Source organism: Carassius carassius, chromosome 10 (genome assembly GCF_963082965.1).
Source record: "Carassius carassius chromosome 10, fCarCar2.1, whole genome shotgun sequence".
NCBI lineage: Eukaryota > Metazoa > Chordata > Actinopteri > Cypriniformes > Cyprinidae > Carassius > Carassius carassius.
In genome coordinates this window covers 16024636-16046768 of record NC_081764.1, presented here as the reverse complement: position 1 = coordinate 16046768, position 22133 = coordinate 16024636, and the positions used below count along the sequence as shown (strand labels likewise).

General features: G+C 35.7%; 5 protein-coding genes across 8 annotated transcripts in view; 2 read left to right on the top strand and 3 right to left on the bottom strand.

Moving 5' to 3' along the window:
- nme7 (NME/NM23 family member 7) overlaps positions 1–6495 on the bottom strand; it is a 33168-nt gene extending 26673 nt beyond the window's left edge. For both annotated transcript variants that reach the window (XM_059560358.1, XM_059560359.1), the window contains exons 1-4: positions 6357–6495; positions 2422–2523; positions 2148–2314; positions 860–970 (exon numbers count right to left, since the gene is read on the bottom strand). In XM_059560358.1, coding sequence (XP_059416341.1) covers positions 860–970; positions 2148–2314; positions 2422–2523; positions 6357–6359 — 383 coding nt within the window. In that variant the 5' untranslated portion in view covers positions 6360–6495. The remainder of the gene's footprint in view (positions 1–859; positions 971–2147; positions 2315–2421; positions 2524–6356) is intronic.
- zgc:172121 (uncharacterized protein LOC337599 homolog) lies at positions 6493–9711 on the top strand. Its single transcript, XM_059560360.1, has 9 exons — positions 6493–6577; positions 6869–6987; positions 7062–7129; positions 7520–7692; positions 7794–7900; positions 7982–8143; positions 8306–8511; positions 9378–9451; positions 9560–9711. Exons 2-9 carry the CDS (start codon positions 6916–6918, stop codon positions 9622–9624), a joined length of 927 nt encoding a protein of 308 aa, XP_059416343.1. The 5' UTR covers positions 6493–6577; positions 6869–6915; the 3' UTR covers positions 9625–9711.
- A 1559-nt stretch (positions 9712–11270) lies between these two features.
- Positions 11271–17342, bottom strand: LOC132151305 (basic immunoglobulin-like variable motif-containing protein). 2 transcript variants are annotated; one of them, XM_059559407.1, is made up of 10 exons: positions 17201–17342; positions 15305–15863; positions 13731–13860; positions 13545–13640; positions 13185–13289; positions 12549–12643; positions 12197–12329; positions 11879–11962; positions 11695–11791; positions 11271–11571 (listed from the first exon to the last, which is right to left on the bottom strand). In XM_059559407.1, exons 2-10 carry the CDS (start codon positions 15756–15758, stop codon positions 11278–11280), a joined length of 1488 nt encoding a protein of 495 aa, XP_059415390.1. In that variant the 5' UTR covers positions 15759–15863; positions 17201–17342; the 3' UTR covers positions 11271–11277. The 2 variants fall into 2 exon arrangements, with proteins under 2 accessions (XP_059415390.1, XP_059415391.1); XM_059559408.1 differs by lacking the exon at positions 17201–17342 and adding an exon at positions 16854–17126.
- LOC132152303 (nucleoside hydrolase-like) lies at positions 16773–20349 on the top strand. The gene is made up of 5 exons (XM_059561100.1): positions 16773–16820; positions 18113–18292; positions 18913–19024; positions 19207–19343; positions 19430–20349. Exons 1-5 carry the CDS (start codon positions 16773–16775, stop codon positions 19784–19786), a joined length of 834 nt encoding a protein of 277 aa, XP_059417083.1. The 3' UTR covers positions 19787–20349.
- LOC132151873 (transmembrane protein 131-like) overlaps positions 20350–22133 on the bottom strand; it is a 48374-nt gene continuing 46590 nt past the window's right edge. For both annotated transcript variants that reach the window (XM_059560355.1, XM_059560356.1), the window contains exon 41: positions 20350–21375. In XM_059560355.1, the coding sequence (XP_059416338.1) occupies positions 21118–21375 (258 nt within the window). In that variant the 3' untranslated portion in view covers positions 20350–21117. The remainder of the gene's footprint in view (positions 21376–22133) is intronic.

Here is a 22133-nt window from a genome sequence, read left to right as displayed (position 1 = left end):
TAACTCTCCAGTTCTTGGTCCCTTCTCCCTGCTACTGAACACATTGTCTTTGTGTTAACAGCCCAGATCTTTAACTTTAAGTCTACCAGTGGCCATATTACCAAATTTTTTTACAACCATACACTGACCTTTACAAAACAGGCCAAAGAAATAATGTCTGCAAATGCAACTTTAAACACGGCCTCTTCTGTCTAATGCTCTCCCTTTCTCACTACATCAGTTAATAATTGCTGCATTGTGCTGTGAATATAATCCATTCCTGGTACTGTGCAAAGGCAGCTACTAAGGAGATGCTGTGCTCTTTGCAAGTATTACATTGTAAATTGTTTCAGAATACAGAACAGAGCGTGCAACATTTTTATCTTTCATTCCGGATTTAATTTGTGTGTGCTAAAAATGATTAGAGGCTCCGAGAAGAACAAGTGTATCCCAGTGGTGTACAGGTTAATTTATAGAGCAAGCAGTGCATATGATTTTTGCTGTTTTATAAAAAATTATAAATATATATTATATATATACAAGTGTATCCCAGTGAAGTACAGGTTAATATATAGAGCAAACAGGGCATATGATTTTTGCTGTTCTATAAATATATATATATATATATATATACACACATATACACACATACACTTTTTCTGAAAAAAGTTACCTTGTCAAATCCACCCATCACAAGTTCTGAGAAATCACTCTTGGCTGGGTTACTGAAATACCTCATTAGCATAATTAGGGATAAACTGCCTTAAGCAAGAATTCCAGAGGCCTCATTTTCTTTGTACCTACTTAGATTTTGCTGAAGGGCTGCTGCCAATATCATTATTTCTTAATAAGTTGGTTTATTAAAAAAGAAATGGCTTACCATGTAAGTTTGGTCATTTTGGCTTTGGTGACAATAAGGTTGGCATCATAAATCATCTGAATAATGTCGCCAACTTTTGTGACAGCGTCCGGCTTAATCATAGCCAAAGTCCTGAAGAAGACACAAGACATGAGCATAAAAAACTAATCTGAAAGTAAGAAAAATGTGCCAGGAATTAACTAAAGTAGATATAAATTGTAACTCATATAATCTAAAATGGAATATGTTTAGAGTAATTTGTTTTAGTGAGAGAGTGGCTGAGCGTGTGTGTGCGCATGTATTGGATTTTGAAACCCTATATTTCATTATGATTTTATAGCATAAAGATTTTTTTGAGAGATAGGCCTATATAAAATGCAAGACAAAGATGCCAAACCTTTTGCTCAGTACATTAAATAGAGGCACACACAAAGCTGGTTGATAAACATACTAATAACTGAAAATGTAATTGACTATACAACAGCAGTCATTCGAGTAGCCAGTTCAAATGTACTTTGAAGAGTGCATATTGCCTTGAGTCATTCCCTCTGTAATCTTTGCCAAATTTATATTCATGGCATGCCACCATGGATTTCAAAGGAGAGGAAGAGCAGTAGGAAACAGTGTGAATGTGACTGATGTAAGAGATGAAAAGGAAGCATTGACTCATTAAATCAGTAATCATTGCTCAGTGATTTTTAGACTGATCGTATTCTTTTTCAGTTCAACTCAATGTGTGAGAAGCTCAAAGATATTTTATCAATAAGTCGATGGCTACCAGCAACTGTTTGGTTATCAACAATCACCAAAATATCTTATTTTGTGTTTAACAGAAGAAAGAAGTACATATAACTTAAGTTTGGAACAACCTGAGGGTGAATATAAGATGACAGAATTTTCATTTTTGGATGAAAAATTCCCTTAACAGCTTACTGGAATGGAGGATTATCAATAAAAGATGACATAATGTAGGCCTTTTGGTACACACACCTATTGCATGACTTCAGAAGATTTGGATGCATCTGTAAGATCGTGCTTAAGTCATATTGATTACTTTTAACAATTTATTTTGTGTGTGTGTGTGTGTGAACTATTCTTTTAAAGGGATAAAGGGATTCTGTCATAATTTACTCCACCTCATGATGATCCAAACCTGTATGGTTATCTTTCGTCTGTGAAACATTAATATATCTCACAGAAAACAGAAATCAATGTGACATCCATCCAAGTATCTTTTTTGTGTTCTGCAGAAGAAAGTCATGCAGGTTTGGAAAGACAAGTTAAAGTGGCCTTAAAATGAAAAAAGTACCTCTCCTTCTTACTGCCCAGTTTGCTGGCAGTGTACTGATCCCCGTAACCTATGAGGTTCAGCTGACGGGAAAAGATGTTGACTCGGTTGCCAACAAACAGATCCTCTGGATGAATCTCATCAAACTTGGTCCTCCGTAGGAAGGTTCGCTGGTTCTTCATATCAAACTATGTAAGAGAAGCATGCATGTAAAAAGAGAAGCATGCATGTGAATGGTGACAAATCTCAAACATAGTAAGAAGTCAGAGTCTGAAATCGGAGTATAGGAACGCACCATCTCCACGGAGCCATCTTTAGGGTAGTAGAGCAGCTGGTATCGTCGCAGGAGAGCAGCACTGGGGTCATACCACTCAGCCAGAAAGGCAAAGCGCTCATCCTGTGCATAACACAACACACACAACAAAACACACAATCATACCAGGCACGGCAGGGGAATGTCACTGATCTGACCCTCATGCTTGGACAGGGAGTCACAACAGCCCTCAGGACAGACAGACAGCTGGGCCTGTTAACAAGCGGAGTCAGAGGTTCAGACCTCGAATCAGCCCTTTGATCCCCGGGGAGCTCCGCTGCAAATGGGGAGCCATCATCCAGCTGCTGGAGCTACTGCACTACACACTCGTGCAAACATTTAAGGCTGCACAAATAAAGACACTATCAATAGATCAATAGACTTCAGATAATATATTTTAAATTCTTAGAGTCATCATTAGAGCGGCAACCTGGAAATGTTGTGTGTGGCCCTGTGATAAGGAAGTGTCTTTTAACGCTATAGCCTACTCATGGGGCCTGGGGAGATCTTGTTTCAAGAGTTTTTAGAACGCCCCATTCTATTTTAACTACTAAAATAATAAATATAATACAAAACAAAATAACCAAATCGTCTAACACAATGTCCTAACCCTATACAAAGTCAAAAAAGTGACAAGTAATAAAAGCTCTATACCATAATAACGAAATACTTAAAACTACTTAATACTTCAAAATACTTGAAATACTTTGTCATATCCAGCCATGTTTGCAAAATTAAAACAAACCATTAAAACAAAACAAATAATACATTAAATTAAATTAAACTAAATTCTAGAATTAAATACAATGTCCTAAGTGATAAAGTAAAAAACAATATCAGCTCTCTTCAGTAGTAATGGAACAATTAGTGGAGTTTTTCGTATCCAGTGATTCCAGTCACATTAGCAAAACTAAATAACAACATAGACTAGTGCATATAAGATTATAATTACACAACATTATAATATATCATAATGTCTGGATAACTGTTTGTATACAGTGAAAACTGGTAAAGACAAAAATACTGCTTTGAATACAAATGAATGTGATAAATATTGAATAAAATATTCACTGTAGGCACTGTAATTCCTAAAAAAAAATGTTAACATTGCTCTAAAGCAGGACCATCAGGATATTGCCACGTGCATAAAAATAAATATTAGTCACGGCCAAGATTCCATGAGTATTTTAAAAAGACTGCATCAAAATCTCTGATTTCACCTTGACACGGACTCAGAGGTGCCCTTGACCAAAACATGGAGCGTGAGCATGTTGGTGTGATCTCTGCCACCTTGTGGGTGAAATGCACAGCACAGGCTGTGATTCAGGGGCACATAACTAAGCCCATGTAATTATCAGAGAAATTATCTGATCATTTTCTATTGATTAGTGGAAATCAAAAGTCAAGCAAATATACTCATAAGACTTATGAAAATTCATAATAACTGGCAGATAATCATCAACAGTAGGCAGTGCTTTAATTATGTTGCATTCCAAGCCACTATGCCATCCATCCTCCAGGCCATGTGCTGGCTTATTCATAGAGGCAACATGTCAACCCTGAGCCTAAATATGGCATCATATTATCCTAACTAATTTAATAACAGGTAGATTAGTGTATCTGTAACATAACACAAATGCTTCGTCGTTCATCAAAGACTCAGTGAGAGTCCCTTTAATGTAATTGAGCCATCTTAAATTTAACAGGGCCTCTTCCCCCAAACACAGGCTATTTTTACCCCTCAGTCAGCCGTGACAGAGATAATATTGACAATGAACTGCCTTCTTTGTACAAATATGCTGAGGCATAGGTCTAAAAGCCATACATCATATCTGGAGGCTCTATTAGTGTCCCATTAGGATTTCTACGATGAAGTCTTGTGTCAAAGCTAAAAGTTCCAGGTGCTGTACTAACACCAGTAGTTATTATCACATCCTTGAGACCTTCCCACCAGTCAGCAATAGGTAAAAATAAATGTGAAGACTGCCGAAACATTTTTTTATTTCCACAAAGCAGCAGTAAACAAACAATTTGCATACTAAAAATGTTACTTAGAATGTTTGTATTTATTTTTCTATTACTGTATGTTTTTTTTAAATCAAAAAATTTTTTTTCTTTAAAGAAAAAGACATAAGGTTTTTACTTTTTCTTGTAAAATGTTGTTTGGAAAAATGTAATATTAAGACAAATTGACTTATATTGACTTAAATTGACCTGATAGATATTAAGTCTTGTTTTCTGAAAAACAAAATTCAAAATGTGAGTTAATGCTTTCATCAAAAGTAGGTTTATGCTTAAAACAAGAAAAAAATATCAATGGGGTAAGAAAAATAATCTTGAATTAAGTTTATTTTTCTTACCCCACTGACAGATATTTTTTCTAATTTTAATCATAAACCTACTTGTGATGCAAGCATAAACTCACATTTTGAATTTTTTTTTTCAGAAAACAAGACTTAATATCTATCAGGCCAATTTAAGTCAATATAAGTCAATTTGCTTCTCAAGTAATTGTATCTTAATTTAATAGTGTTTAGATATTTGTAGTGGAAAACAAGACAACAATATTTTTTTTTTACTAAAATCATTTTTTTGCAGTGCGGTACAGCTTATCTTTGTAACTAGAATATGATAGAAACAACTACCATAATAATAGTAAAACACTATCCTACATTTTCAGGATCAAGACTACTGTGGTGTTTGGAGGCTTTTTTTCCAGTCTGAGCTCTGCAAAGAGTTCTTATCTGTTGTTCTTAAGGGAAAGCGTCATAAAAACCTGTTTTTTTTTGTCTTGTTTTTATCTGAATGAAATGAAGGTATAAATCAAGGAGCTTTGAGGGGTCTCTAAATGAACATTCCAAAAAAAAAATAAAAAAAAAAATAATCACAGCCTCCTGGTTAATGATCCCGGCCAGATTGAACTGGAAATAACTGGGCTTATCTGCCACCTCTAACACTCTGAAAAATAGGGCTTTCCTCTCAGAGACCTTCTGGAAGCGAAGACTTTCTCAGACACCTGCTGTTGCCCAATGCTATCACTGCAAACATTTCATGCTGTCTGCATGGAGATGGATCAATGTACACTACTTAAGGAGACAGAAAGGGAATTGGAAAATAAACATAGCGTAGGAGAACAACAGAGCAAGAAGATGATGGTGAAAGTATCCTGTTACCCACAGAATAACAAGGTTTAGATTGTTGAGCTAATGACACTAAAAACGCATATTATTATTCAACTTAATGACATTAAAGCTTCTGGCTGAACTGGATATAGAATTTCAATTAATTTCAGTGGAAAATGGCATCCTCCATCTTCAGTTTGATGTTATAGAGCCTGAAGCCAGACAGCTAGATTTCAAATAAAGTTAGAAAACAGCTAACTGAAACCTGCCAAAACTAACGTTACATTCAGTCAGTGAAACGAAGCCTGAGCTTTCTTTTGAAAACTTTTTTGTTTTGTTTCTCGAAGAACATTAAGGAGTCAAATACTGACATCTAGTGGCAGATTAAATGAGAGCATTCAGAACGCCAAGACCGGTGAAAATTAGGTTTATAATTTAGTTGCTAAAACTTTTTTGCTTTGTAACTTATTATGAATTCGTCTTCATTTAACTAGGATTTAAAGAGCCAGTGGACACGAAATCTTGGCTATGACTTAATGCATCGCTCTATTACAGTTTACATTAGATGTATACATGAGAATGTACATATGGTATTTATATTTAGTGCACACAACACTTTTAATTTCAGTGGTTTATGTGACTTGCGTTTCTTTCAGAGAAAACAACAACAACAACAACAACACATTGTTAAAAATCAAACGACTTTCGCCCAAACCACAACAAACATTCATGATCATACCAGTTCAACTTCAACTTCTAATATCTAAAGACTGGAAAACATACTCTACCACTTACCATGTCTGATTTCTGTTAAGGGGCGATAATATTTGTTGATTGTTGTTTAACAGACGGTTGATTGTCTTCCTTTAGCCTCGCTATTAAGTCCCATCACCATAGCAACAACATCAAACGGGCTACCGCCAGATAAAATAATAAACCGTAACGTAACCTCCTGCGAAGTCCTAACTATATTCCGTAGGTTTTTAACATTCAGCTGCTTTCGATATTGAAGTCTGGTGAGTAAACAAACGTTTAGGGAGCCATTACTTCGCTTATACGAGTCTTACTGTAACCCGGAAGTAGTAGTTTCTGACCTTTACCGCCAACTGCCACTCGCACATGGGTTTGTTGTTATGTGTGGACTTTGACTCTGGTTTCGCTTCAGTGTCATGCATTACTGGTTACCAGAACTGTTAAGCAATTAGTTACAATGTAGCGTGCTGCTAAATTTAGGTGCGCAAATCTGTGACAATGTGAGACAAAGGTCTTTTGCTATAACGTTATTTCAAAAGTGATTTCATGTTTAGTTGAGGTTTAAACTTGAAAGGTATTTCCACGAACCACATCTGTCAAAATGGAAACCAGTCCGTTCATTCTAGATGGAGGTCTGGCGACAGAACTTGAAGCAAGTGGATTTCAGTTACAGGTTGGTAACGTTACTATTACACAAACGTGTTGTTAACAATCACATGTTAAATCACGCATATGTTTAATTTGTAGGGAGATCCACTATGGAGTGCAAGGATTTTGCATACAAACCCACAGGCCATTAAGGACGTACATTTCAGGTTATTACAGGCTTCATTATTATGTTCTGTATCTGAGTTGTTAAGCAAGTTCAAGTTCAAAGAGTGTATTGTCATGCGCACAATGAGGAAAACAAGTTTCCCTGTACAACGAAATTCTTTCTTTGCTGTCCACATTGAATGCCAAGACAAGTGCAAACTATGGAAAAAATATTTTTAAAAAGGCATACACATCCGTACAAACAAACATAATAAAGTATAGCTATTTCACAATTTGACTATTTTTACTGTGATGCTGTAATGTACATTTTATAATTTTGAACCTAAATTCTCTCTTTCCTATCGGTCATTTATTATTTCTGTATGCCTCTTCTATGACTTCTAAGAACTATTTCATATTTAATGAATGATCGATTTGACTTGTTTTAATAGATTTCTTAAAAGCGGTTCTGATGTCATAACAACAGCCACATATCAGGCCAGCATTGAGGGATTCGTGAAATATCTTGGTGTCCGGCCTGAGGAGGCTCAGCAGATGATAATATCAGGGGTTCAGCTGGCAAAAGAGACCATCCGTGAGTTCATGTCTCACTCACCCATATCAGGTGTGTTGCAAGCCTACTAAATCATGAATTCTGTCTAGTTTCTGGAGAAAATGTAGAGACACCAGCTACAATTGAATCTTAAATTAAATTAATTCCCACAGAAGACAGAAGAGAGCCTGTGGTTGCAGGTTCAGTGGGACCATATGGGGCATTTTTACATGATGGGTCTGAGTATACAGGGGCCTATGAGGACAAGATGACAATGGAGGTAATGCAGGCTGAAACTCTTCATCCACCCAATCTGCCAACACATTAGAATTTCAAGTGCATGTTCTCTCTTTTGTTTTAGGAGCTGAAAGACTGGCATCGTCCACAGATCCAGTGCTTAGTAAAAGCCGGAGCTGATCTTGTTGCCATGGAGACCATTCCAGGTCTCAAAGAGGCGGAGGCTTTGGTGGAAGTACTCCGAGAATTTCCAGAAGCTAAAGCCTGGCTTTCCTTTTCTTGTAAGGTGACTGATATCAATGTATACGCTTTCCATGAATTACATACACAGCATTATATTTCATGAAATCTAGCAACAAATTTCATTCATAAAACACGTGCAGTTGTTTATGCTCTGATTAAAACAAATGAGTCAGACATTGCTATTAATGCAATTAATGTGTTTCAGGACTTTCAGAATATTTCAAGCGGGAGGAGATTTTCTGAGGCGGTTCAGGTGGCTTGTAGGTCCTCACAGCTGGTTGCAGTGGGGGTGAACTGCTGTCCCGCTCCGTTAGTGGAACCGCTTCTAGAGTCAGCCAAGTCACACAAGAAAGCAGATTTGAGCTGGGTGGTCTACCCTAATAGTGGAGAAGGATGGGACCCCAAGACAGGGTAGGTTTAATCAGTAAGTTGGAATAGTAAGTTATTCATTCCATTGATTGTGTTTCCATTGAAAAAATTAATTTTAAAATGATATTTTCCAGACCAAGAGGGGAAGAAAAAAAAACATTTATATTTTACTATTTCATCACAGAAATCCCCTATCTTAGATAATTGCGCTTTGCTCCATCTCTCTCTTTTCGACAGAAGTTTGGAATCAGATTAAAAAAAAAAAATAAATACATTTATTTATCAAAATAAATACAATTTCAAATCAAGGCTGTTCTTTTGAAATTCCTATTCATCAAAGAATCCCAAATAAAGTATCATGGTTTCCACAAAAATATTAATCAGCACAAGCATTTATCTTTTTAGTATTTTATGAACATATTTACATTTTTATGTCTTGGAACGTGCTATATAAATACATTTCATTTACTTACTGTTTTCAACATTTATGAGAAATATTTCTTGAGCACCAAAATCAGGATATTAGAATAAATTCTGAAGGAACATGTGACAATGAACACCGGAGTAATGGCTGCAAAAAAAATCAGCTTTACCATATGAATAAATAATATTTATGATATATTAAAACAGATAACAGTTGTTTAAAATTGTAATAATATTGTGCAATATTAGTTTTTAGTGTTTTTTTTTATATAAATGCAGCCTTGGCATGCATAAGAGACTATATAAATGATAGTGTATATAAAATAAATAAATAAATCATCATAATCCATTTACCACAAATGGCTGCAAAATCGTGGAAACTGATTGGTAAAATGTAGGAACCCTGAATTTATTTACTTGGATCATAAATAACAATTTGTCTCAATAGTTTCATTATGTAAGTGGCTGTTCTGTGGCTATTTCAGATGGAAAATCGAGAAACGGACATCATTTGCCAAACTAAGTCTTGACTGGAAAGAACAAGGGGCTTTGTGGATTGGTTGGTTTTTTTTTTTTTGTACCAGTAAATAAGCTTTACTGTAAACATATACTATGACTTGTTCTTTCCTGTTGCACTGACTCACACACATCTGTTTTCTGTCAACAGGTGGCTGCTGTCGTGTTGGTCCTGCTGATATAACTGAGCTGAAACAACAACATGACATCATTTAGTTTATTCTGAAATAATGCAGTGATGTACACGAAGGTGTATAAATATTTTATTTAAAAATAAAAAGAATACAATAATAATAGACTAGATTCACATGAGTATGAGATTTGTGATGACTTTAACATTATACATAAGATGTTGCTGTGTTAAAGGAAAAACAAATCACAGTTCACATGACATGGAAGCAATCATGCAATCTTAGCTTACAGCGCGTTTGACAAAGAACGAGAGTGTAATCCTTCAAGTTGCTATTTACAATAAGATGGCACCATCTTATTGGACCATGTCACTTAATGATAACCAGAATCTGATCCACTGAAATATCAAATGGTCACATCATTAAACAGTCTGATATCTTTATGACGACCTTGACTTAGTTTGTATTTGTTTATACTTACACTAAGCCATTTTTGTTTATGCATTAGTAGAACTAGTTCAATTCAAGTTTATTTGTATAGCGCTTTTTACAATACAAATCATTACAAAGCAACTTTACAGAAAATTATGTTTCTACAATATTTAGTAATAGCTTATAAGTGGTGACTGTCAGTTTGTGCACGTATGATAGGATTTGTAGAAAAATGAATACAAGACGTAGTCAGCCAGATGATGAACATTTTTAATATTATTAATAATTATTATATGATGCAGTCACACTTGTGGCAATATTTGTTAGTTCTGTTTGTTGATTCAGGGTTAGCATCATCTGAGGTCCACTGATGGTCAGTATCATCTCTTCTCAGGTGTTCTGGATCCAGACTGGAGCTTGTGTAAATCCTAGTTACCACGGGATGTAAATCTAGTCTTCAGTGTAGTGTAGTCTAGTCTTTTATGTAGTTTTCTGTGAGCACATCATTTTTCACTCCATACTTCACTCCAATGATCTACAGTACCATTAGTAGCATATAAATCCACCAAATAGCATATAACTTAAATTGAATGATACTGATCTGAAAATCAAATATTCACTTCATGTTCTTGGTACACTTAAGGTGCAGCCACAAATTTTGGCAGACAAAAATTGTCTGCTGTGTATAGTGTAGCAATATATTAAGCACGATCACTTTCAAACCAAGCAACTTTCTGTTGGTCAACATGGTGTGACCAACTTTAACCAACTGTTAAACCTGGGGAAATCATTCACCATTACATGAAATTCTGGATTGTGTGGTTTCATAATGAAATTTGCTGGATTTCACCTGCAAGAATTTGCATAAAAATGGTACATTTGACCACACCTTTAGTGCAGTTAACTGCACATTCATTTGATGATTAAATTATCCATAATGAGTTGAAAGAAAGCAGCATTTTGACCTAAAGGAAGTGTCTCAAAGTCTTGGAGAGAGAGCCATTGTGAAGTATTTAAAAACTTAATTGAACAGCACATTACTGAGGGCTGTGGAATTTGTTTACATAGCTGTAAAATGATGGCATTACAGGGATGTCCTCCACAAAAGCTTATGGCTTCTTCCTTATGGGCATCAAACCAGCATCCTTATGGTTACCAGAGCATTAACCACACCATTTAGCTTGCAACTTCATCTATGTTATGTTATTCTAACTTTTCACTGTGGCTAACAACCTGGGAAGGTAAATATTCTTGTTTAAAATGGTTGAAACCCAATTGGCTCTTTAAGAGGAGGGACACTTTAGATTTAGTCAGTTATGTCTTCATCTAGGTCACTGTCTGGAGAGCTTCTGTGCCTGTACTCTGCTGTGTTGGACAAACGCTTCCAGGAGCTGTCAGACTTGTTCCCCGTACTGAGGGACCTACCCAGGCATTTCACTGCTCGCTCCTCAGAACCGTGCCCTGTCGCAGCTTGACCTCTGTGTTCTGGTGCCTGATGGTGGAGATCATGCCTCAGATTTTCCAGATTCAGTGCCCACGGTCCCAACTTTTGCCAGTTGACTCTCTGGAAGGCCATGATGCAATGCAGATTGCCTCCAACCTACAAAGAGATCAAGAATTATCTAGCGCTTCTATACTTTACAGCAGACATTCAGACACATAATTCTTTATAATATTCAGATTATTGTAGAAGTACCATCACCATAGTCCTGAAGTTTCTTACCTTTTTGGTTTTGCGATACTGAATGCCTCTCTCTATGTGGCGAATGTCTAAGTATTCTGGGTTCTGAGTGTTCAGATCTGTCACAATATCTGCCCATCTGATAGTAAAAAAGGTCAGAATTTGAGCCTCGTGATATATACTTATAACTTCACCAAGGAATACCATTCCATAAAATGAACCATACTTTTTACAGTGGATTGCAGGGTGTTTCCTGCTTGGTTCACCAATAAGTATCCAGTGCTCCATCTCATTAAGTGGCAGTGGCCCCCTTTAAAAAATGAAGAAAGAAATTAGCTTAATTCTTGATAAGAGGAACAGGGTCTTATAAAAGCAGTAGAGTTTAATGGTTTTCCTTTTCCGGCACACAGAAAATTTACGTAAAAAATAAAATCTATGTTTTGTAAGTGCAAATTAATTGATTAGCTTTTTTTCTTTCAACAATAACAACCTAACGTGAATTAATAAAGCAGTGAATGAAAGCCAAAGTTGCTTTACATTATACCTGTATGCTTTGGCTGCCTTTAGCGGTGTGGCTTCATAGCCCACAGGACAGAAGTAGTGATTCTGACAGTGGTAAATGTAGGCCATGGATTCATCTTTAAGTCCCTGCGTCAGCTTCAGCAGCGCCCCCTCAGCTAGAATGAAGAAACATGCTCTACAACATGCTGCTAAAGTACCTTCAGACAATACAATATGCTCTTATAATATATAAAGAAAACTAAAGAAAATATTTATAGACTGGATAATACATTTGAAATACTGTCTGCTCAACAAATTACATCAAAAGTATATTAGTAAAACAATATGCTGTTGCAGACTCTGTTCTTATGAAAAGCAATTCAAAATTCACACACCTGTCTCTCCTGCCGTCTTGTGCTTCCCATGAGGTTTGTACAGAATGTAACAGCAACCCCGGACACGAAAATGATCGTTGATTTGTCTGAACCATCTGCAAAAATATAAAACTAGATAATGTACACTGATCAAACACTAATCAAACCTTTGGGATCAATACAATTTTTATAATCAAAATAAAAATTTTATTCAACAAGCATGCATTATATTAATCAAATGTGTCAAAATTCTATTATAAAAAATTGCTGTTCTTTTGAACTTTCTATTCATTAAATAATTCTGAAAAAAATATATCACCGTTTCCACAAAAATATTAAGCAACCCAACTCTTCTTTTTATTGATAATATTAAGAAATGTTTTTAGGAACCACATCAGTTTATTAGAATGATTTCTGAAGGCTGGAGTCGCTGCTGAAAATTCAGCTTTGCCATCACAGGAATTAAAACTTTTAAAAGAATACAGCTATGAATTATACTTATATTTCACAACATTATTGTTTTGCCTTATTTTGATCAAATAAATGCAAATTTTGTGAGCACAGGTGACATCTTTCAAGACCCCAAACCTTTTAACGTTAATGTATTAATGAATTTTAACCCAAACTGTTAAAGAGCAATAAATACAGTAATCTTACCGAATCAAAGTGGCATTGCCGGTGAATGGTCCAAACTTAATATCTTCAAATGGAGGCTGGAAACCAAGTATGTGCAGCGCTTCTTCTTGAGACATAGGTGGGAGACTGAAAAATCAACAAAGCCTAAATTTACTCTTTGCAATTTCTACCAGACCAGGTTTGAAATCTTAAAATACATCAAATAAATGTGCTGTTTTTGCTCCTAAAAATACCCATTCATTTGTACATTTCTGAACAGTTTTGGCAAGTCACATGCATTAAACCAGCAGAGCCCTATTAGAGAATTCTTTAATTCTCAATCTGGAATATTGCCATCAAATTAAAAATGTGTTCATTCATTTCAGCAAAGAACACACAGACCTGCCTGCACCTAAAGTACTGTAGAGAAAGTTCCAACAAGAGACAAGTGAGGAGATTCCACATGATGTTTTATATTGGGGACGGCTGATGCAGTACCTAGAATGTCAGAAGGAACAGCTGTCAATGCCAACTTTTTTTTAACTTGCTCTCTTTGAGTCTCATTTCACTTTCCAATGAGTGGATTACCATCTGCGGAGGTCCAAGACTTTTCTCTGTTTGATCTCCTCCAGAGAAGCTTGTGGCGGGAGATCTTGCAGGTTTCTGCTCGGCCTGTCAGACGATTTCATTTTCTTAGAGTTGAATTTCTTTAAATTACCTGAGAAACAACACAGACTTCATCCTTTAAGAACATTTTAAGTAATATATTAGACTCAAGCTGGTTCAAATTTACACTGACATATCTACTATGATCAACTAGGTTCTTAAAATGCAATGAAGAAAGGCTTAGCTGAAGTTTGGATAAAGAGAAGCTCAAAGTTAAGCTTTATTAAACATATGAAGAGAGCATAATTATCATTTTGAATCTGCCCTGTGCTCTTTGTCTCTTGTCATTTAAACATCTCTAGACTTCTTTTGATCAAGTAATGAGTGATTGTAAAATTCGAATACATTCTCTCTATGAATCTGGGATTAATTATGAATGAAAACGTTTTCTGTTAACCATGAGGTGAAGACCATGTGAAAGAGTCACTTGTGTCAGTGAGGCCATCGCTGGAGTTACATAAACCACAGCAGATGGTCGGTATGAGCTCATTTTCCTGGCATATTTTTGCTCAGCAGCTTATAGATTTAAAATGACCCTGATATATATATTTCTGATATATATACAGTCAAACATAAATGTATTCAGACACCTTCAACATTTCACACATTATCATAGCTTATTCGCTATAGTTTAGACAATGGTAATAAAATATGACAAGAACTGTCAGGACAATTTCGTCTTGATAATGTCAGATAACACTTAAGCAAAGTATTGTCAGGTCAAAGTGTCTGAAATAACTTTTATCAATTTTACTGGTAGTCCACTCCATGAAGAATTTTTGGGTATGTCACAGTTTACTTTATTTTGCTATCATCATTAACATAAATGCATGCACTAGTAAAAAAAAAATAAATAAATAAATAAATTATACCTGGTGTCTGAATAACTTTTGGTTTGACTGTATATGTGTATTTGTATATATATATATAAATTTGTTTTTTTTTGTTTTTTGTTTTATAACAATGGTTCATAAGCCTCAAAAAATATTGTTTGAAGGTGATATGTGGTAAAAGTTTGTGGTAAAGACCCTCAAACAAGATGAGCCCATCCTGAAATATATAAACATCTACATTTTCAGGTATTAAAACCCATTGATATTGTGTGAAAAAGCTAGGAAGTGTGACATTATAAAAACAAAAAACAAACAAATAAATAAATTAAAAACAATATATTATATATTATATATATATATATATATATATATATATATATATATATATATATATATATATATATATATATATATAAATTAAATTTAAATTAAATTTAAATTAAATTTATGCATTTAGCAGACGCTTTTATCCAAAGCGAATTACAGTGCATTCAGGCTATCAATTTTTCCCTATCATGTGTTCCCAAGGAATCGAACCCCCAACATTGCGCTTGATAGCGCAGTGCTCTCTACCAAATGAGCTACAGGAACACTATATGATAATATACTATATATATATCACTATATATAAGAGATGGATATTTCCTTTTTAGAAAGACATACTTGTTCTGGCTTTCCGTGTTAGAACCACGTCAAAATCAGAGGTGTCAATCTCCCAGGCCAGCACAGGCTTGTTGCTGGATGACACAACCTCCATATCACAGTTCCCATCTAAAGACATACTTATTCCCCCCGAATGACTCTGGGAAGGGGTTGCAGCTGTGGTGTCTGGATTGGTCGGTGGCCCATCTTCAGATGTGATAATGGGTCGGGCTCGGTTGAGCAGTGCATAGTCCGAGCAGACGGTGTAGAACTTCTCTCGGGAGTGTGTTACAGGGCAGGTCCATGGAAGCTGGAGCTCTGCGCTGGAGGCCCGTCGTACCCGCAGCGCATCAGGCGTCATCGGACTCAGGAAGCTGCGCTCACGCTCATCCTCTCTGGCCGGGGCCCGTGATGGGGCCTCCTGACCAGTCCTAGCAGATACCTTGGCGCCTTCACTTTCCGCAGTGTTAGGCATTGAACGGAGAACTGGGATGATGGTTAAGAGAATAACCTACAGATGTACTCCAACCGCAGTGGCTTAGTCCAAGAAGAGAGCTCAACAAAGAATATCATCCACTGACTACAAACAAGACAGAAAGACAGATACTAAGAAACTGTATATCATGAGTAGAAATGTATAAAATATAAACTTAATAAATAATAAAATCAATCATAATTTTTCTTTTTTTTTGTGGAAACTGTTTTATATTCAAGAGTTTTTGATAGATAAAAAGTTCAAAATAACAGCATTTATTTTAAATAGAAATTAGAAGTCTTTACTATCACTTATATTTTTTTCTATTTTATTTTATTAAACCTTTATTTAACCAGGCAAATTGATTAAGAACAAGTTCCTATTTTCAATAACAGCCTGACAGTAGGATTAATATCTCCTGATATATATACAAACATATATTACAATACATACAACAAATCAAATAAAATACATTTTTGTTAAATAAATACATTTTAATTTCAATTTAATGCATCCTTGTTCAGAAATAGTAATAGATATACAGACCCTAAATTTTTATACAATACTTTACAAACCTGAATACATGTGATTGAACACTATTTACCTATTTGTTTGTAATCAAACATATTTGAATGAATTTCTGAAATATATACATCAGTAATTATCTTAGGGGTTACACAAAGTGCAAAAAATACACAATTTGGTACACTTATTCTTGACAAACTCTGATTCATGGTTGTCTTGTCACAAGATGACAATTCTGATTCCTGCAATCTGAGATCCCTGAATAATATTTTAAGATTGTTTTTAATTTCTGCCTTTTTCATGGATCTAATTTCTGACATAACTACAATCATTCATGTAAACAAAAACAAACACCTGCAAAAATAAAAGTATGGTGGATTTTTGTGAACTAAAGTGTGGTGTGACTGTTGACTCCATCACAGTGGTTATGTATGATTATATAGTCCTAAACTAGGCCAGAGAATGCTATAGATGAAATATTGGATGAAAATGGTGGGTCAGTCACAGATGACATTTACAGCAGCTTTCAGCAGCTATGTTTGATCGTTTAAACAGATCAAAGCATCGTACCACATGGTTGAATTCCGCCTACTGTACATCATCTTCATCTTGACACTGTTACCATTGTGTAAGTCATTCTTAATCGATGGCAGTCGGTAGGCAAGACAACAACACATTTCAGGACTACATTATAAATAATATATCCGCAATAGTTTAAGAGTAAAGTTTAAACCACCATATAAGACACTATATAAATAATCCGGACATATGAATGATAGCTAAGGAGCATCAGTGTAGCCATCAATAGCCTCTTCTAAAGAACATGAAACGTCGTTAATTCGTGGCCCAAATATTTATTAATATTTACTTAGTCATAAATAAAATAATGCAAAAAGACTAAATCTAGTTACACATACCTTGCCAATGCTGCAGGAATAAATGAATAATACTGCGCTGCGCGACCTCTCTGTTGGATCACCCATCTGTGTTTCAACGGGCTCTACCAATCTCAAACACAGGGGTGTTGTGCGACATAAAAAATAATGGAAATGTTTCTTACATCGGATTTAAACGGTCTGTATAACAGTAAATCACAGAATATATATATATATATATATATATATATATTAAGAATTTCTGTATAAAACATTTAATGTTATGGCAGTTATGTAAATATAAATAGTCTTAATGATAGGTCCACCTTCTTTGTTGAAATCTTCTCAGAGGAAGTAGAGCGTGGTTGTCTTAAAAAAGTGGAGAGGACTGAGCTCCCTGTCAATGAACTGAACGGAAGCAGGTGTTAAAGGTAGGGGAGCAACAGTTAAGTGAGTTTATGTAATATGGCTAAAAACTGAAGCATGATTCTATGCTAAAACTATTTATTGACACAGTATGCTTTTACAATAGGCTATTTATTTTGTAGTTTAAGATTTAGCCCTAGTTTGTGTGCGTGCGTATATGTATGTGTATATATTTATATATAAAATAAAATATATTAAAATAAAATATATATATTTTCCCCACTTTAAAATATATCACACCTCTCTCTCTCTAACATAATATATAAATATATTGATTTTGGCAGCTGTTTTTATCCACATCATCCAAATCTTTAACCTTTATCACGTCAAACAATGTTATCTTGATTATACATTACTTGCTTTGTCTCACCTTAAGAACAAATGGTGCAACCATACTGAGCTTGTTCCAAATGAACTAGTTACTAATCTCCATTGTTAACATCCTAACCTGTATTCCTTCTTGTATATGGTTTCGTGTCCTTACCCATGTTTCCAGAATCCATCCAGTATTGCATTGTCTGATCTCAGATTCCAGTTTTTAAAGGGTCTGCTGGTCCTCTAATTGGACCGGTGACAGGATTTAAAGATCACTTTGGCACAGATGGACTTGGAGATGTTCTGGAGAACTCTGAGGTTTGGAAAGGGCAGATACAGAAAGAGCATGCTGTTCATGCTATGATAAGACTGGTGAATGAAAACCAGGGAGAGGTAAGCAATAAACTATTTAATAAGCCTGTTTATTTCTGCAATATTGATAAAAAGAAAATTCAATTGAGAAAAAATTGGATGCACTAGACTCAAGTTTTTTTTTTCTTTTAAGCGTTTAGAATAAAATTACAAAGACATCCTAGTAAACTCTTAGAAATAAGCTTTAAAAAAATCATTTTATTATTAATGAATTTACTTAATCACAATTATTTAGGAATTAGAGTTCTTAAATTATAACAATAAATGAAAATCCCCGTAATTACAAACTAGGAGTGCAAACCATGTAAACCATTTACTATAAACCATGAAGAATATTTAGTTATTGAAACTTCTGGAATCATGCAGTGCAATATTTTTAATGAATATCATTTGTTAATTTAGTGTATTCTCCTAGTTTCTGTAAATGAAAATAGTTATTTTTTAAATGAGCAGCTCTGTTATTGCTGCTGAAGTGTCAGAAATATCTGGGAGGGCATTCAAATATTTGACAACAGGGGGCCCTTGGAAAAACTGAGAACCACTGGGTTAGAAAGTATGTTTCCCCACTGAATTTTGTGCTGCCATATTGTATTTGACAGTAATATGCACTTGCACAGCCCTGTTTGTTTACTCATACACAGGTATCGCTCATAGCTCTTGGTCCACTCGCTAACTTGGCTTTGGCTGTTAGATTAGATCCCTCCCTCCCTCAGAAACTCAAGGATCTGTACATTATGGGCGGTAACATGGAAGGTAAGAAAATCAGCTGTTGTATAAAAACTGGCCACCTTAAATGGGTGGCAGCAAATTGCACTTTTTATATAAGTGAATATTATGGATTACATAAAACCAGGCCAGTGCCAAGAACAGCACAGGTCAGGACTCTTTACATTGAGCTTCTTCTCCCCACACTGACCAGACTTTTCACTTTCTAGGCAAGGGAAATCTGACACCATCCGGCGAGTTTAATTTTAGTATGGATGCTGAATCAGCTTATGTAGTTTTGGAGGAATATACCTGCTCAACACACATCGCAACCTGGGAGTTCACATGCAGAAACAAATTATCTTGGGTAAAAGCTGCCTATCATGAGCAAAATCCATTCTACTGTGAATATATTTTAGACCTGACTAACTTGTGTGCTTTACATTATTCAAGGATTGTTTTGAAGAGCTGGTCAATCAGGATACATCAGCTGCTCGATTCATTAAGATGATAACCTCCAAGTGCTGGGCCTACTCTCGAGAACCTCACATCAACAACAAAGTTTTTCTCTTTGGGAACGGGTTTGTACCCTACGACGCCTTCGCTGTGGCAGCTTGTGTGGACAGCAGTGTGATAACAGAGCGCTTACAGTGTGCCGTACGTGTGGAGGTACAAGGTCAGTTGGGACGAGGCATGATGGTTGTGGATGCAGCCAATACATTGAAGAAAGGCAATCTTGCCTTTGTAATGAGGACATGTGACCTTAAAAAGTTCAGCTTGATGCTGAAAGCAGCTTTACAAATAGCGTAGAAATGCAACTTTGCAATAGATTTGTATTGCAAGACCTCAATCTTCAAATGTAGCATCCTTTGTGCTTTAATGGCACAACTAATCCTGTTCTGTTAAAGGGGTTAGTTCACCCAAATACCAATATCATTCCAAACCCATAAGACTCGTTCATTTTCAAAACACAAAATAAAACCTAAGAGATTTATATCCCTCCTTTGAAAGTCCAAACAACCAAATCTTTGATGCTTTAAAAAGTTTATAAAGACATCATAAAAAATGTTTCCATTCACTGATCACAGTTTAAATGAGAAAAAAACTGAAATGAACTATTAATCATATAAAGTGATCAGGTCTCTTTTCAGAAGAATTAGATTATACTTTTTCATTTATATGAATGTTTACAATGTTTGTAACACTGTTTGAATCATTCAACTTTTGATTGTGTGGTCAGAACTATGCTCATTTGTGTTTAGAAAATCTAGGTTTAGAATAAGATGGGGTGATAAAATTATTTTTTTATTTTTGGATGAACTATCCCTTCAATCAAGTTTAAATTTAGCCAGAAATAAAATGAGAAGTCAATATTCCAGCCTGATATGTTTATTTCAACCAATGTCACCAAACGTTCACTCTTGAAGTGACAAATGAATGATGCACAGAACACATTGCGGGTTCTTTAAAGCTCCCTCAAATTAAAAGCCAATTTCAGCAAATGAAACTTTTCACTTTAAGCAGAGGGCAATTAAAATAAAATAAAATCTAAATCCTGAGTGGATTTACAACTGGCTTTGACTCAGAGGGGTTCCAATCAATGTGGTAATTGTAGTCTTAGCAACCAATTAATTTCTTTCCGAACATTAAATCAACCAACAATTGTGGCCAGAAAATGCTCTAAAATGAATGAAATCATCTTAAACCAAAATGACAGCCCTGTAGGAGTGGGGTTTTACGCAAAGTGCTTATTTTAAGGTTGAGTAACACTGCATCTTGGATTTTAATACAGTAATACTGGACCATATACGTTAATTACAATGCAGTATTTCTCAAAACCATGAATCTCTAAAATCATACAGAAAAACACCCCTACATGGGCAATAGCTTTAAGCCAATGTCTTCAAACGTTTGTTCACTTTGTCAGTTAAAATGGAACTTAAGGCATTATCATAGCCCACTACATTAAACAGAATTGAATTTTTGTGGAGGACTTGTAAATGCAACACTGGGTTTCAGTGAACATTTGTACCATTACAATTCAAGTTTTCTTCCAATCATTAAAATGATCTTGGCGTACAACAGGAAAAATAAGATTAGAAACCACTGCATTTTCTGTTACTCCATGGGGCTGTTCTGTCTCAGATGCCGTTGTTATCGGGGCTGTTAGGCCAGGGCTCCGAATTCAAGCGATTGAGTGAGGGAGACCACCCCATGTTCCAGGGGTTGTAGGTGCGGCCTATGTCGTTGGGGGCAGGTGTGGGTGGTGCAGTGTGACTGACCAAGTCAGGGACAGCGGGGGAAATAGGAGGGTTGAAGGAGTGCAGGGTGGAGTCGTTGCCAGTGGACCAGATGGACCTGCTGAAGGACCAGGGACTGTGCACACTCCCCAAAATGGACTAAAGACAAGCAGGAAGAGAAAGATTATATCATAACCTGTAGAACTATCTTTAAATGCAGTCAGGGGTAATCTGAAACATGTTGAGTATCTGGCTTATATATATATACTATATATAAACAGTACTGTTCAAAACTATGGAGTCAGTAAGGTTTTAATGCTTTGTTTTTGAGAGAAGTCTCTTATTCTCACCAAGGCTCTATTTATTAAAGTTGTGGCCTAGTGGTTAGAGAGTTTGACTCCTAAACCTAGGGTTGCGGGTTCGAATCTCGGGCCGGCAATACCACGACTTAGGTGCCCTTGAGCAAGGCACTGAACCCCCAACTGCTTCCCGGGCACCGCAGCATAAATGGCTGCCCACTGCTCCAGGTGTGTGTTCACTGCTCTGTGTGTGTGTGTGTGTGTGTGTGTGCACTTTGGATGGGTTAAATGCAGAGCACGAATTCTGAGTATGGGTCACCATACGTCACGTCACTATTTGATCAAAAATACAAAGTAATACTGTAATATCATTTAGCAGAGCAGTTTGCAACCAAAACACAGACAGCAGTACTGTATATGCTTGTAGAATATTTTACAATGGAATAGAAAATTCAGAAAAGCAGTATTTATTTAAAATAGAAAACATTTGTAACATTATACATGTCTTCACTTGCTAAATAGATGTATTTCACTTGCTAAATAGAAGTATCTGAAATGTAGATTACAGTAAGATTCATCTGAAAAATGATGTGTGTGTATGTGTGTATGTATGTATGT